General features: G+C 42.8%; 2 protein-coding genes across 5 annotated transcripts; both read right to left on the minus strand.

Annotated features, from left to right (window-relative positions):
- Window positions 1-557: 557 nt before the first annotated feature.
- On the minus strand, window positions 558-7,191 carry LOC129838924 (zinc finger protein 34-like). Of its 3 annotated transcripts, none has more exons than XM_055906194.1 (7): window positions 6,768-7,191; window positions 6,307-6,509; window positions 6,137-6,217; window positions 5,575-5,670; window positions 5,375-5,485; window positions 5,084-5,204; window positions 558-4,849 (listed from the first exon to the last, which is right to left on the minus strand). In XM_055906194.1, exons 1-7 carry the CDS (start codon window positions 6,796-6,798, stop codon window positions 3,156-3,158), a joined length of 2,337 nt encoding a protein of 778 aa, XP_055762169.1. In that variant the 5' UTR covers window positions 6,799-7,191; the 3' UTR covers window positions 558-3,155. The 3 variants fall into 3 exon arrangements, with proteins under 3 accessions (XP_055762169.1, XP_055762168.1, XP_055762167.1); XM_055906193.1 differs by having other exon boundaries at window positions 5,575-5,667; window positions 6,762-7,191; XM_055906192.1 differs by having other exon boundaries at window positions 6,762-7,191.
- A 266-nt stretch (window positions 7,192-7,457) lies between these two features.
- On the minus strand, window positions 7,458-13,198 carry LOC129838923 (zinc finger protein 135-like). 2 transcript variants are annotated; one of them, XM_055906191.1, is made up of 7 exons: window positions 13,084-13,198; window positions 12,607-12,809; window positions 12,440-12,520; window positions 11,855-11,950; window positions 11,655-11,765; window positions 9,729-9,849; window positions 7,458-9,458 (listed from the first exon to the last, which is right to left on the minus strand). In XM_055906191.1, exons 1-7 carry the CDS (start codon window positions 13,112-13,114, stop codon window positions 7,720-7,722), a joined length of 2,382 nt encoding a protein of 793 aa, XP_055762166.1. In that variant the 5' UTR covers window positions 13,115-13,198; the 3' UTR covers window positions 7,458-7,719. The 2 variants fall into 2 exon arrangements, with proteins under 2 accessions (XP_055762166.1, XP_055762165.1); XM_055906190.1 differs by having other exon boundaries at window positions 13,078-13,198.
- Window positions 13,199-13,238: the final 40 nt, after the last annotated feature.

The raw sequence follows: 13,238 nt of genomic DNA on the forward strand, positions 1-13,238 counted from the left end.
CAAATGCCATGGTTCCAAGAACAATCCTCAAAACAGGATGCATTTTGACTTGAAGAAACCAGCCTTTTACTTTGGGATCAACAACTGCAGGTTTGGGCTTTTTCTGGTCTGTAAGAAAAGGCAGATGGAAGTCAGTGGTTATCACTTTTAGATAGGTACGGTATAGTTATTTTCATGGTAACACAACTCCACAATAAAGTATTTTGATTTAAGCTAGGATTTATTTTAGCTAGGATTGCTTTTCTCCGATTTGATTTCGAGTGAGCTCAAACCTCTGGTGATTTACATTTAAAAAAATTAAATAGTCATGCTTGCTCAAAAAACTATTGAGATAAACTTATTTTAAATTCTTACCATAACATTTGATGACTATAAAGAATGTAACTAAAATCCCCCAAATAACAAAGGGGATCATCAATGTTGAATATTTTGAAGGGTTCTGCCATTTGTATTTATTTCTGTATTTGTTGATGAGTGTGTGTACTTTCCATCAAATGTGAAGCCATCCGTAACAAGAGCTACTCATGAGAAACAGCAATCAACAATTGAATCAGTCAAACATCTACAGTACCTTCCAAAGGTATTCATACCCCTTGGATTTCTTCACATTTTATTGTTACAAAGTGCGATTAAAATATATTTGTCAACAATCTACTCAAAATACTCTGTAATGTCACATTGTAATAATTTACATTGTAATTTACATTACATTTACATTGTAAAGATCAATACAAATTTGATAACTAAAATACAGTCGCTGCATACGGTAAGTATGAAGCCCCTTTGTTCAGACAAGCCTAAATTAGTTCAGGAGTAAAATTTGGCTTAACAAATCACATAATACGTTTCATGGAATCACTCTGTGTGGAAAAAAATGTAATGTACCGGGACATGTTTTATTGACTTACCCTTCCTCTGTCCCCCATGCATACAATATCTGTAAGGTCCCTCAGTCATGCGTTGAATTTCAAGCACAAATTCAATTGCAAAGACTTGGGAGCTTTATGCGGCTTTCAAAAAGAAGGGCAGTGATCGGTAGATGAGTAACAATAACAAATCAGACCAACACTGAGATGCAGTGCCGTAGACCGCTGCGCCACTCGGGAGCCCCTACACCTCAATTAGTTTGATGTAAATCCCTATCATAAATTTTAGTGTCATTTCTTTATATAGCCTTCACTTTCTTGTTCAGAACGTAAACGTGGGTGGGATAAGCACGGGTGTGGTTTCGTGACAATGACCGAAAGAGCAGCCAATCAGTTATTTGATAAACTCTTCCACCAGAAAGGCTGTGCTTTGTTGGCGAACAAGGCTTAAGCCTACTGTCGATTTAATTGAATCCTGACCTTTTGTTCGTATGAGGAATGCATGTGATTGCATTCATAGTTGTTATAACAATTTAAGTCATGTGTAATAGCGTTATTTATTAGGAATTCATACTTTTCAAAATAAATGACTATCAGACTCACTGCCCTTCCTCTTGGAATGAGGAATGACATGAGATTAAACAAAAAGATGAGGGATTGGGAGTTGGAGAACAACATTCAACAAGATCAAAATGTAATCTGTTCAATTCTGAAAAATAACGTATTCCTGTATTACAAACAAAAATACTTTCACAAAGACGGCTGGAATTCTGTCGGACCTGCATTGCAGTACAGTAGGGTACCGTAGCTCTTTTTCGCCACACACAAATAAATAATGTATGACCTAGCCTATTAGATTTCCCTCACAGGTAGATGCTTACAGTTTCCAGAATAACGCATGTGTGCGCACATGTTTTCTTAGTTTTGTTGCCTGCAAGTGTAGTTTGACTATTTTTTTGCCAGAGAAATGTGTGAAATAAATTCAAAAATAGATATTAGTCGGTAGTTCATATTTGGAGTGAACCAACATTTCACAGAAAAATAACAGACATCTGTTGCAATCTTGTTAGCTATAACTTAAAACAATATTAACTTAGTGTATTGCATACCACAAAATATTGTTGATGTCAAAAGACTGATGAGGCAAACTGACATCCACCGGATAAATCTCATGATTCATTAAAACATATAAATGACAACTCCAGCATAGCCATAACACGTATGTTCACACAATTTCTGATGTGCCTCCAAGAAGGGTAATGCTGCATCTGGAAGAAAAAACGGTCTCTGACGGTTTAAATGGCAGCTACAGGAAATACATGTTGCAGAACAGGAAACGTGTGGAACACGTTTCTTTGGAGACTGTTTTATGTCCAAAATAAACACCACAAATGAATGTAGCCTATAAGCTTTTGAATTAAACAAGAACATTGCGATAGAACAAGAAGCACAAATTGAACTACACTCTGTTGGAGTTTGGACCCTAAGATGGTCACTGTACCCCGCAAATACACCTGCAAACCTGTACATCTGACTATCAAACACTGATGATTATACTGCGAAGGAAGCCATGAGACTGTTTCCAAACCAGGGTTGGAGTCAACGACATATCAATTCAGTCAATTCAGGTAGTAACTGAAATTATTTTCTATTAGCAAGATCCTGAATTAAAATGTAGTTGACCCCCAATCCTGATCCAAGTCAACAGATTAAAACCACATTCTCTTGAGAGCATACTGCACCTGACAGTGGTTGTTTCACTGGTTTACTAGCACACCTCACTGAACATAGTTCCACAGATTCACAATATGAATTGCAAGTCCACAGATTTTCTGGGAGCCTTCAGACGCACAACCGGTTTCGTATGCATGGCTGTTAGGACTGCAAAGCTGGTACCTCCCAAAATAGACCATGTATGACATCCCATGATTTTAAATGACTTTAGAACCTGAACTTGATATGCTGTGTATCATGTTATAAGGGCCTGTATAGTCCCAGTATGTCTGATCAGAGGAGGGAGGATCATAGAGGAAGGGAGGAAGCTAAACTCAGTGAGCAGCAGTCCTGAACAGCAGAGATCCTCTTCGCCATTCAAGTCAATTATCTCACCACCCCAGAGATGTGACAGAATGGGGGAATGGTGGGATAATGCAGCATTCCTAAGACAACACAGAGGAACCCTGGGCTGCCCTACATAACAACCCTACAGCTAATTACATGGAATTGACAAAGTTGAATACTGTTGTATATTACTGTAGCCACAGTAAAGGGTGTGCAGATGTGAGAAAATCAACTCCTTTTGGAGGAATGTCTCCTGCGACGGCTGGTGTGACTGTTTCGTCGCGTGAGCTCAGATGGCTCGGAGTGCGATCGCTCGTGCGCCTTCAGGAGACGCAGGTACCTGAAGGCTTTTCCACACTGGCCACAGGTGTGGCCCTCCCCCGTATGTTTAAACTTGTGCTCCCTCAGGTGCGTGTGTAGTTTGTAAGTCTTCCCACACTCGTCGCAGCTGTAAGGGCGTTCGTTCGAGTGCAGCCCCCGCTTGTGTATGCGGAGGCCCCCGCTGTCTTTAAAGGTCTTGTCGCATATGTCGCATCTGTAAGGTTTCTCTGAAGAGTGCCTGCGTACGTGGGCCTGGAGTAGGCTGTTGTTGCCAAACATCTTCTGGCAGACGGGACAGGGGAGTTTGGGACTGGGGTCATGGTCTTTTTGGTGTCTCTTTAGGTCAAACTCATAGACAAAGGTCCTTCCGCACTGGGCACACAGGAACTGGCGGTTCCCGATGTGATAGCCCATGTGTCTCTTTAACAAGCTTGGCATAAAGAAGCGCAACCCACACTGCTCACAGGCGTACGGGCGGTCGCTGGTGTGCCAGCGCTGGTGGGCGGACAGTTGGAATTGGGTTGGGAAACTCTTCGGACAATGAGTACAGAAATAGGTATTCTCACTTGTATGACAATCCATGTGTCTTTTGCAGTACTGTACTTGCGTGAAACCCTTTCCACAGATGGTGCATTTGTATGGTCTTGCATCCGTGTGGACGCGATGGTGATTCTGAAGGCCAACCTTTCTCCGAAAGCACTTGCCGCACTCGTCGCAGCTAAAGGGCCGCACGTCAGAGTGAATTTTCATATGGTTGGTCAGGAGTGCCAACGTCCTGAAGAACCTGCTACAATCGGTGCACTTGAAAGGTTTCTCTCCGGTGTGTATGCGGAGGTGATCCTCCAGCCGTCCCCGAGACAGAAAACGCTTCCCACACTCTTGGCAGGAGTTGGTTGCAGGGTTTCTCCTTTTAGAGCACGCTACTCGTAGTGGCTTTTGCACCCTCTTCCTTTGGATAATGGAACTCTCAAAGAGATCGACCTCTGTTTCCTGACCCCCGATCACCACACTGCTTCCGAGACCTGTGTCGGCCGACTCCATCTCCTTGTCCAAATTATCATTTTGTGGAAGGGGTGGCAAGGAATGGAGTGATAAAGTGTAACTGGCAATATGGGAGACCCACTGGTCGACACTCGTTAGCTCGACCGGCTGGTTATCCGTGGCAGGGAGGACTATCTGTGAAGGAGAGGCTTCAGTGATGGAAGTACTCATCAGTGATACAAGCTGTTGCTGTCTCATCGTTTGCAGCATACTCCTTACTGTTGGTGCCCCTTTTGATGGTGCCCCTCCCACCAGTCCGCTAACACCTTGAGGACTAGAGCAGACCACAGCGCTCTCTGGCAGTGAATTCTCTTCTTCACCGCCACGCACTGCATCCTCTTCTCTCTCCACAGTACTATCTTCTGCAGCATGTGGCGAGTCATCTGACATCATTCCCAGATCCTCCAAGTCACTGAAGGAGGCAGGGTTCATGAGGCTTAGAGTGGCTTCTAATGATTCTGATCGCTTGTCAAGATCTGGCTCCATTGATGGCATTCCACAGGCGAGGCGGAAGGACAGCGAGGACAGCACACAGTCACCCACAGAAGACGTGACAGGTACTGAGGAAAAGGAAGGAACAAATATAGAAAAATGACATTCTGATTGGTTAAATTTGAAAGGAATGAGCATGTTTACATTAATACCATTGAAAAACTATTTCACAATCCTGTAAATACAGCTGGTTCAAAGTGATCCATGACAGTTTGGGGAAAAATACATTGTTCTTTGTTTATCTGTTGATAATTCTACTTAACATTAACAGGAAGGAGAATATATAATTAAAGTAAGCCTACCAAACAGAATCTTATTTAGCAGGTTCTGGTGCTGGAGGAGGATCTTCAGGTGCTCAGGATCAGACACAGACTGTCCACACTCCTCCAGGTCAGAGGGGGCAGCACTGATCATGGATGCTATCTGAGAAGGAGAGGTAGAAGCTAAGATCAGCAACCAGGGGGTTTCTTAGAGTGCGCAGGATGAAAAATATTATGGCATGTGTTGACACATATACATTTGTCTAACAATGTCAACATTAGATATAATTGGTGAATTGATAGTTATAGACTTGTTGTTTACCAGTTTATTACCTGGGAGAGATCTGGCACAGATAGCAGTCGTTCCAGTCTGAGGATCAAGCCTCCCACAAGGGCCTGCAGTGCTGTGTCATACTTGGAGCCATAATGTGTATGGAACTCCTCCTACAGGGAAGGAAAGAAAAAGTTAAAGTCAGTGTCTATGACATGACAAAGTGGACAGTGTGAGAGGAAAGGGAGAAACCCTGCCGAACCTGGAAGAAGTGCTTCCTCTCGTAAGGGTTTTTCAGCAGGGTTTGGACCAGCGCCACAAAGTTAGCCTGTGACTCATCCACTTCTGCATCTTGCTGCTGTAACACAAATTGGGAATCATTTGATACAAAGTACAGCCACTTCCGTCATCAGAATTACATGCTACTAAAAAGAGGGGTATTGAGTGTATGGGTGACAGGGTCTGTAGAAGTCACAAGTCTAGCCTGAGAACAACTTTTATCTCTTACCCTATCCATGTTTGCACTTTGCAGATCTATGGAATCAGATAGGTGACAGCAAAGCAAGACAGATGGCAGAATGCTCCCGCAACCCCACTGGAAGGTGTTAACACTTGTCGTTTACACTTATCCAGCCCCCTCAGATTTGTACACTGCAGAACTAAAGGCTATTTTCAAACCAGACCAACATCCAAATGTTACTTCTTTTAAGTAGTCGTCCGAGAATGGTATTGACAGCAATATTTTTGAATGCTGTGTTACAGGTGTGTTGTGAGTTTGTGCCACGGTATGGGGCGGAATTTTCACACAGGAGAAATATTCTTACCCCCAAGATGTTCATCTTTTCCAGGAGACGTTGGATGTCCTGAAGGTTGGGTGGGTCCTTGCGGAACAACTCCAAGATCATCTAAAATAATGGGACAAAAATTGTATATGATTTTTCTAATACACAGTTTCAAAACCACCCCTCCCATGACCACACAACATGTCACTCACCCTTGCTCTCAGGCCCAGGATGAGTTGAGCCCTCTGTTTGTAACTCAGCAACTTTGGAACGGCTTCAGTCACCACAGTTACAAACTCCTCGACCTTCCCATAGTGCATCACATTGCGTTGTTTCACCACATGCCATACAAATGAATACATCAGCCGCAGGGGAGAAACCAATAGTCGCAAAGAGGAGAGAGGAAGTGGGGGACCTATAGTAAGACGATAGAACAACATGTTAGCTTGTGTGGCTTCATCCTCTTTCTTTAGCAACATGGCTAATTAGCTAGCAAACTTAATTTAGAAGGCAAGCCGAAACGGACATTAGCTTTATACTTAGCTACCCATTGAAGATAGTCGCTAGCGCTCTGCACTGCAGTGACTTGGGTCTAGCCAGGTTCACATTTGTAAAATGGGTTAGATTGCTAATATATGGCTAGTAAGTGTCATATAATGTAACCTACCCGTACCGGCTGTACTCTTCTTGACTCGTTTGTCCATACCGGAATGTTACCAATGATGTACTATAAGCAGAAATCTAACAGTAAAGGTAACTAGCATGATAGATAGCTATCATCAACTCACTGACGAAAAATTATGAAAATGGCGACAACAACAGATGGAAAAGGAACCAAAACCAGAACAGTTTTGACCGGACTATTAACAATAATTTTGGCAGTTTAGCATCATTACCGCCACCTATCGTGCTGGAATAAGAGCCACAATTGAAACCTGCTCTTTTCTTGAAATTACATTTTAGGTAAAAACACATTACATTTACATTTAAGTCATTTAGCAGACGCTCTTATCCAGAGCGAATTTCATAATTTTTCTGTATATATATTTGGTTGAGTATGGATCTTTATTTTGTGGCTTAATTAACTTTTGTGGTTTAATGAACACTTTAAATGTATTATAAAATGTCATCACACAGTACAATTCTAGCATACATTTGGTTTCCCATGCTGTGAATGCTGCAAAACAAGAAAGTAGTGGCACACAATTTTGACTTTATTTGCCTTTATCCAACACCAAATGTTGTGCTTATTTTTTTGTAAAGGCTCCCTGCAATCATTGACTACTCTCAAAAAGAGAAATAAGCGAGTAGCTATCAATTTACATCTTGTGTCATTGGAATTTCAATAACCTATCCAAAAAAAGAAAAGCATCACAAACAAATGTTTTAATGACACAATCATTCATTGTTATCCAACAGGATATATGCTTGTTGCTGCATTAATTAAGCCAGATATTATACTATTTTTCAATGTTCAGTCTATTAAGGGAATCCTGAATTCTGGTCCAAAATCTAAAGTCTACAACAAAAAAATAGAAATATTATTACAGCTAATGGCAATTTGTCAGGATATTAAAACTAGCATCCCAGTCGGTGTCTGTGGAGGGCAGCCACTGTGCAGTAAATCAACTCATTTTGGAGGAATTTCTCCTGCGACGGCTGGTGTGACTGTATTTCCTTGTATGCTCAGATCGCTCTCCTGAGTGCAACCGCTCATGCGCCTTCAGAAGACGTCGTAACTTGAAGACCTTTCCACACTGGTCACAGGGGTGCCCCTCCGTCGTGTGGTGGATAATTATGTGCTCCTTCAGGTGCTGATTCAGCTTGTATGTCTTCCCACATATGTCGCAGTGGTAAGGGCGTTCGCCCGTGTGCAGACGTTTGTGACTGCTCAAGCTGCTGCTCTGTTTAAAGGTCTTGTCACATATGTCACATCTGTAAGGTTTTACAGAGGTGTGCGTAAACATGTGGGCCTTAATGAGTCCGTTGCTGCCAAACACCTTCTGGCAGACAGGGCATGGGATCTTGGGCTTGGGGCCATGGTCCCTTTGGTGTTTCTTCAGGTCAAACTCATAAACAAAAGTCTTTCCACACTGGGCACACAGGAACGGGCGGTTCCCAATGTGATAGCCCATGTGCCTCTTCAGCCCACTGGGATGAAAGAAGCGCATCCCACACTGCTCACAGATGAACGGGCGCTCCATGGTGTGCCAGCGCTCGTGGACAGACAGCTTGTATTGGGTTGGGAATCTCTTCTGACAATGGGTGCAGGGAAAGTTATTTTCACTTGCATGAGACTGGATGTGTATTCTGCAATAGAATGCTTGGGTGAAGCCCTTTCCGCAGATGGTGCATTTGTGTGGTTTCGCACCCATATGGATGGGCTGATGCTTCTTCAGGTCAGCCTTTTTCCGAAAGCCCTTGTCACACTTTTCACACTTAAATGGCCGCGCTTCAGAGTGATTTTTCATATGAGTGGTCATACCTCCTAAGGACCTGAAGGCCCTGCCACACTCAGTGCATTTGAAAGGTTTCTCTCCTGTGTGAATGCGGAGGTGATTTTCCAGCTGAGACGAATAGACAAAACTCTTTCCACACTCCAGGCAAATGATGGTTGCCTCAGGGATTTTCCTCTTCGAGGGTACCGTTATTCTTTGTGGTTTGGGCAGTCTCCTTCGGATAACAGCCCTCTCAAAGAGATTGACTTCTGTTTCCTGCCCCCCAATTTCCACACTGCTTCCAAGACACGTGTCACCTGACCGGATCTCCTTGTCTACATCATTGTTTTGTGGAAGGGGTGGCAAGGAAGGGAGCGAGATCGAGTTACTTGCAATATGGGAGACCCACTGGTGGACACTCGCTAGCTCGACCGGCTGGTTATCTGGCTGGTTCCCATTGGTGACCGTGGCAGGGGTGACAATATGTGAAGGAGAGGCTTCGGTGATGAAAGTATTCATCAGTGTTGCAAGCTCTTTGTGACTCTCTGTTGGCAGCATGCTCTCTACTGTTGGTGCCCCTCCCACTGGCCTGCTTACACTTTGAGGAGTAGGTGAGACTATGTCGTTCTTTGACAGTGCATTGTCTTCTTCACTGTCGAGTACTGAATTTTTCACCCGACCTCCGTTATCCCTGGCATTCTGGTCTTCTCTCTCCACAGTAGTTACTGCTCCAGCGTGGTCCGATTCAACTGACATCATTCCCAGATCCTCCAAGTCACTGAAGGAGGCAGGGCTCATGATGCTTAGAGCAGCTTCTAATGATTCCGCTGGTTCGTCAAAATCTGTCTGCATGGACTGCATTCCACAGGTTAAGCGGAAAGACAGCGAGGACAGCACACAGTCCCCTACAGAGGACGTGACAGGTACTGAGAAAAAGGGACAAATACAGAAAAATCTATGAATATTTTATATTACACCACATTCTGATTGTTTGAATTTGAAAGTATTGGGCATGTTTAGATTAATACCATTTCAAAATAATTCAAATTCCTGTAAATACAGCTGGTTCAAAGTTATCAATAGATTGAACCATGGCAGTTTGACAAAAAGGGAAAATTACATTGTTCTTTGTTCAGCTGTTGATAATTCCACTGAACATTAACATGGAGAAGATATACTAATTAAAGTAACCCTACCCAACTGAATCTTATTTAGCAGGTTCTGGTGCTGGAGGAGGATCTTCAGGTGCTCAGGGTCAGACACAGACTGTCCACACTCCTCCAGGTCAGAGGGGGCAGCACTGATAATGGATGCTATCTGAGAAGGAGAGGTAGAAGCTAAGATCAGCAACCAGGGGGTTTCTTAGAGTGCGCATTATGAAAAATATTATGGCATGTGTTGGCACGTATACTAACGTTCAAATGTTTAGGGTCACTTAGAAATGTCCTTGTTTTTGAAAGAAAAGCAGATTTTTTGTCCATTAAAATAACATCAAATTGATCAGAAATACAGTGTAGACATTGTTAATATTGTAAATGACTATTGTAGCTGGAAACTGATGATTTTTAAAGGAATATCTACATAGGCGTACAGAGGTACATTAACAGCAACCATCACTCCTGTGTTCCAATGGCACGTTTTGTTAGCTATTCCAAGTTTATCATTTTAAAAGGCTAATTGATCATTAGAAAACCCTTTTGCAATTATGTTAGCACAGCTGAAAACTGTTGCTCTGATTAAAGAAGCAATAAAACTGGCCTTCTTTAGACTACTTGAGTATCTGGAGCATCAGCATTTGTGGGTTCGATTACAGGCTCAAAATGGCAATAAACAAATAACTTTCTTCTGAAACTCATCAGTCTATTCTTGTTCTGAGAAATTAAGGCTATTCCATGTGAGAAATTGCCAAGAAACTGAAGATCTCGTACAACGCTGTGTACTACTCCCTTCACAGAACAGAGCAAACTGTCTCTAACCAGAATAGAAAGAGGAGTGGGAGGCCCCGGTGCACAACTGAGCAAGAGGACAAGTACATTAGTGTCCAGTTTGAGAACCAGACGCCTCACAAGTCCTCAACTGGCAGCTTCATTAAATAGTACCCGCAAAACACCAGTCTCAACGTCAACAGTGAGGAGGCGACTCCAGGATGCTGGCCTTCTAGGCAGAGTCGCAAAGAAAAAGCCATATCTCAGACTGGCCAATAAAAATAAAATATTAAGATGGGCAAAAGAACACAGACACTGGACAGAGGAAGATTGGGAAAAAAGTGTTATGGACAGACAAATCTACATTTGAGGTGTTTGGATCACAAAGAAGAACATTCGTGAGATGCAGAAAAAATTAAAAGATGCTGGAGGAGTGCTTGAAGCCATCTGTCAAGCATGGTGGAGGCATTGTGATGGTCTGGGGCTGCTTTGGTGGTGGTAAAGTGGGAGATGTGTACAGGGTAAAAGGGATCTTGAAGAAGGAAGGATATCACTCCATTTTGCAACACCATGCCATACCCTGTGAACGGCGCTTAATTGTAGCCAATTTCCTCCTACACCAGGACAATGACCAAACGCATAGCTCCAAACTATGCAAAAACGATTTAGGGAAGAAGCAGTCAGCTGGTATTCTGTCTATAATGGAATGGCCATCACAGTCCCTGGATCTCTTGCCTAGTTAATAAAGGTTACCCATCTCAACCCTATTGAGCTATTGTGGGAGCAGCTTGACCGTATGGTACGTAAGAAGTGCCCATCAAGCCAATCCAACTTTTGGGAGGTGCTACAGGAAGCATAGGGTGAAATCTATTCAGATTACCTCAACAAATTGACAACTAGAATGCCAAACGTCTGGCTGTAATTGCTGCAAATGGAGGATTCTTTGACGAAAGCAAAGTTTAAAAGGACAAAATTATTATTTCAATTAAAAATCCTAATTTATAACCTTGTTAACATCTTTACTATATTTCCTATTCATTTTGCAACTCATTTCATGTATGTTTTCATGGAAAACAAGGACATTACTAAGTGACCCCAAATTTTTGAACGGTAGTGTATATAGTTGTCTAACAATGTCAACATTAGATATGACTGGTAAATTGTTAGTTATAGACTTGTTGTTTACCAGTTTATTACCTGGGAGAGATCTGGCACAGATAGCAGTCGTTCCAGTCTGAGGACCAAGCCTCCCACAAGGGCCTGCAGTGCTGTGTCATACTTGGAGCCATAATGTGTATGGAACTCCTCCTACAGGGAAGGAAAGAAAAAGTTAAAGTCAGTGTCTATGACATGACAAAGTGGACAGTGTGAGAGGAAAGGGAGAAACCCTGCCGAACCTGGAAGAAGTGCTTCCTCTCGTAAGGGTTTTTCAGCAGGGTTTGGACCAGCGCCACAAAGTTAGCCTGTGACTCATCCACTTCTGCATCTTGCTGCTGTAACACAAATAGGGAATCATTTGATACAAAGTACAGCCACTTCCGTCATCAGAATTACATGTTACTAAAAAGAGGGGTATTGAGTATGGGTGACAGGGTCTGTAGAAGTCACAAGTCTAGCCTGAGAACAACTTTTATCTCTTACCCTATCCATGTTTGCACTTTGCAGATCTATGAAATCAGATGGGTGACAGCAAAGCAAGACAGATGGCAGAAAGCTCCCGCAACCCCACTGGAAGGTGTTAACACTTGTATGTCATTTAAACTTATGCAGTCCCCTCAGATCTGTACACTGCAGAGCTAAAGGCTATTTTCAAATCAGAGTACAGCACATATTTTACCCTCTTTTAAGTGATGTCGCTCCAGCCTTGGTTTTTCTGGTTTAATGGTATCGACAGTCATTCTTGAATATGTTGTGTTACATGTGAGTTGTTCACTGGTATGGGGTGGAACTTCCACACTTTCACACAGGAGAAATATTCTTACCCCCAAGATGTTCATCTTTTCCAGGAGACGTTGGATGTCCTGAAGGTTGGGTGGGTCGTTGCGGAACAACTCCAAGATCATCTAAAATAATGGGACAAAATTGTATATGATTTTTCTAATACAGTTTCAAAACCACCCCTCCCATGACCACACAACATGTCACTCACCCTTGCTCTCAGGCCCAGGATGAGTTGAGCCCTCTGTTTGAAACTCAGCAACTTTGGAACAGCTTCAGTCACCACAGTTACAAATTCCTCGACCTTCCCATAGTGCATCACATTGCGTTGATTCACCACATGCCATACAAATGAATACATCAGCCGCAGGGGAGAAACCAATAGTCGCAAAGAGGAGAGAGGAAGAGGGGGACCTATAGTAAGACGATAGAACAACATGTTAGCTTGTGTGGCTTCATCCTCTTTCTTTAACAACAAATACCTCCAGCAACATGCCTAACTAGCTAGCGAACTTAATTTAGAAGGCAAGCCGAAACGGACATTAGCTTTATACTTAGCTACCCATTGAAGATAGTCGCTAGCGCTCTGCACTGCAGTGACTTGGGTCTAGCCAGGTTCACATTTGTAAAATGGGTTAGATTGCTAATACATGGCTAGTAAGTGTCATATAATGTATCCTACCCGTACCGGCTGTACTCTTCTTGACTCGTTTGTCCATGCCGGAATGTTATCATAGCTATCAACTCATTGACGATTTTTTGTGTGAAAATGGTGACAACAACGGGACAGAGGGAAACGGAACCAAAACCAGAACAGAGTTTGGACCTGACTATTAACAATAA

The sequence above is a fragment of the Salvelinus fontinalis genome, chromosome 39, assembly GCF_029448725.1.
Source record: "Salvelinus fontinalis isolate EN_2023a chromosome 39, ASM2944872v1, whole genome shotgun sequence".
In the NCBI taxonomy this organism is placed as follows: Eukaryota; Metazoa; Chordata; class Actinopteri; order Salmoniformes; family Salmonidae; genus Salvelinus; species Salvelinus fontinalis.

What these genes read in the sequence shown, in the direction of transcription:
- LOC129838924 (XM_055906192.1), bottom strand. Translation starts at nt 6,798, where the DNA reads ATGGACAAACGAGTCAAGAAGAGTACAGCCGGTACGG. An exon ending in AGAGGAAGCACTTCTTCCAG is followed by an intron (nt 5,486 to 5,574) that starts GTTCGGCAGGGT and finishes CCTTCCCTGTAG; the next exon opens with GAGGAGTTCCATACACATTA. An exon ending in CTGTGCCAGATCTCTCCCAG is followed by an intron (nt 5,205 to 5,374) that starts GTAATAAACTGG and finishes TCTCCTTCTCAG; the next exon opens with ATAGCATCCATGATCAGTGC.
- LOC129838923 (XM_055906190.1), bottom strand. Translation starts at nt 13,114, where the DNA reads ATGGACAAACGAGTCAAGAAGAGTACAGCCGGTACGG. An exon ending in AAAAGATGAACATCTTGGGG is followed by an intron (nt 11,951 to 12,439) that starts GTAAGAATATTT and finishes TTTGTGTTACAG; the next exon opens with CAGCAAGATGCAGAAGTGGA. An exon ending in AGAGGAAGCACTTCTTCCAG is followed by an intron (nt 11,766 to 11,854) that starts GTTCGGCAGGGT and finishes CCTTCCCTGTAG; the next exon opens with GAGGAGTTCCATACACATTA.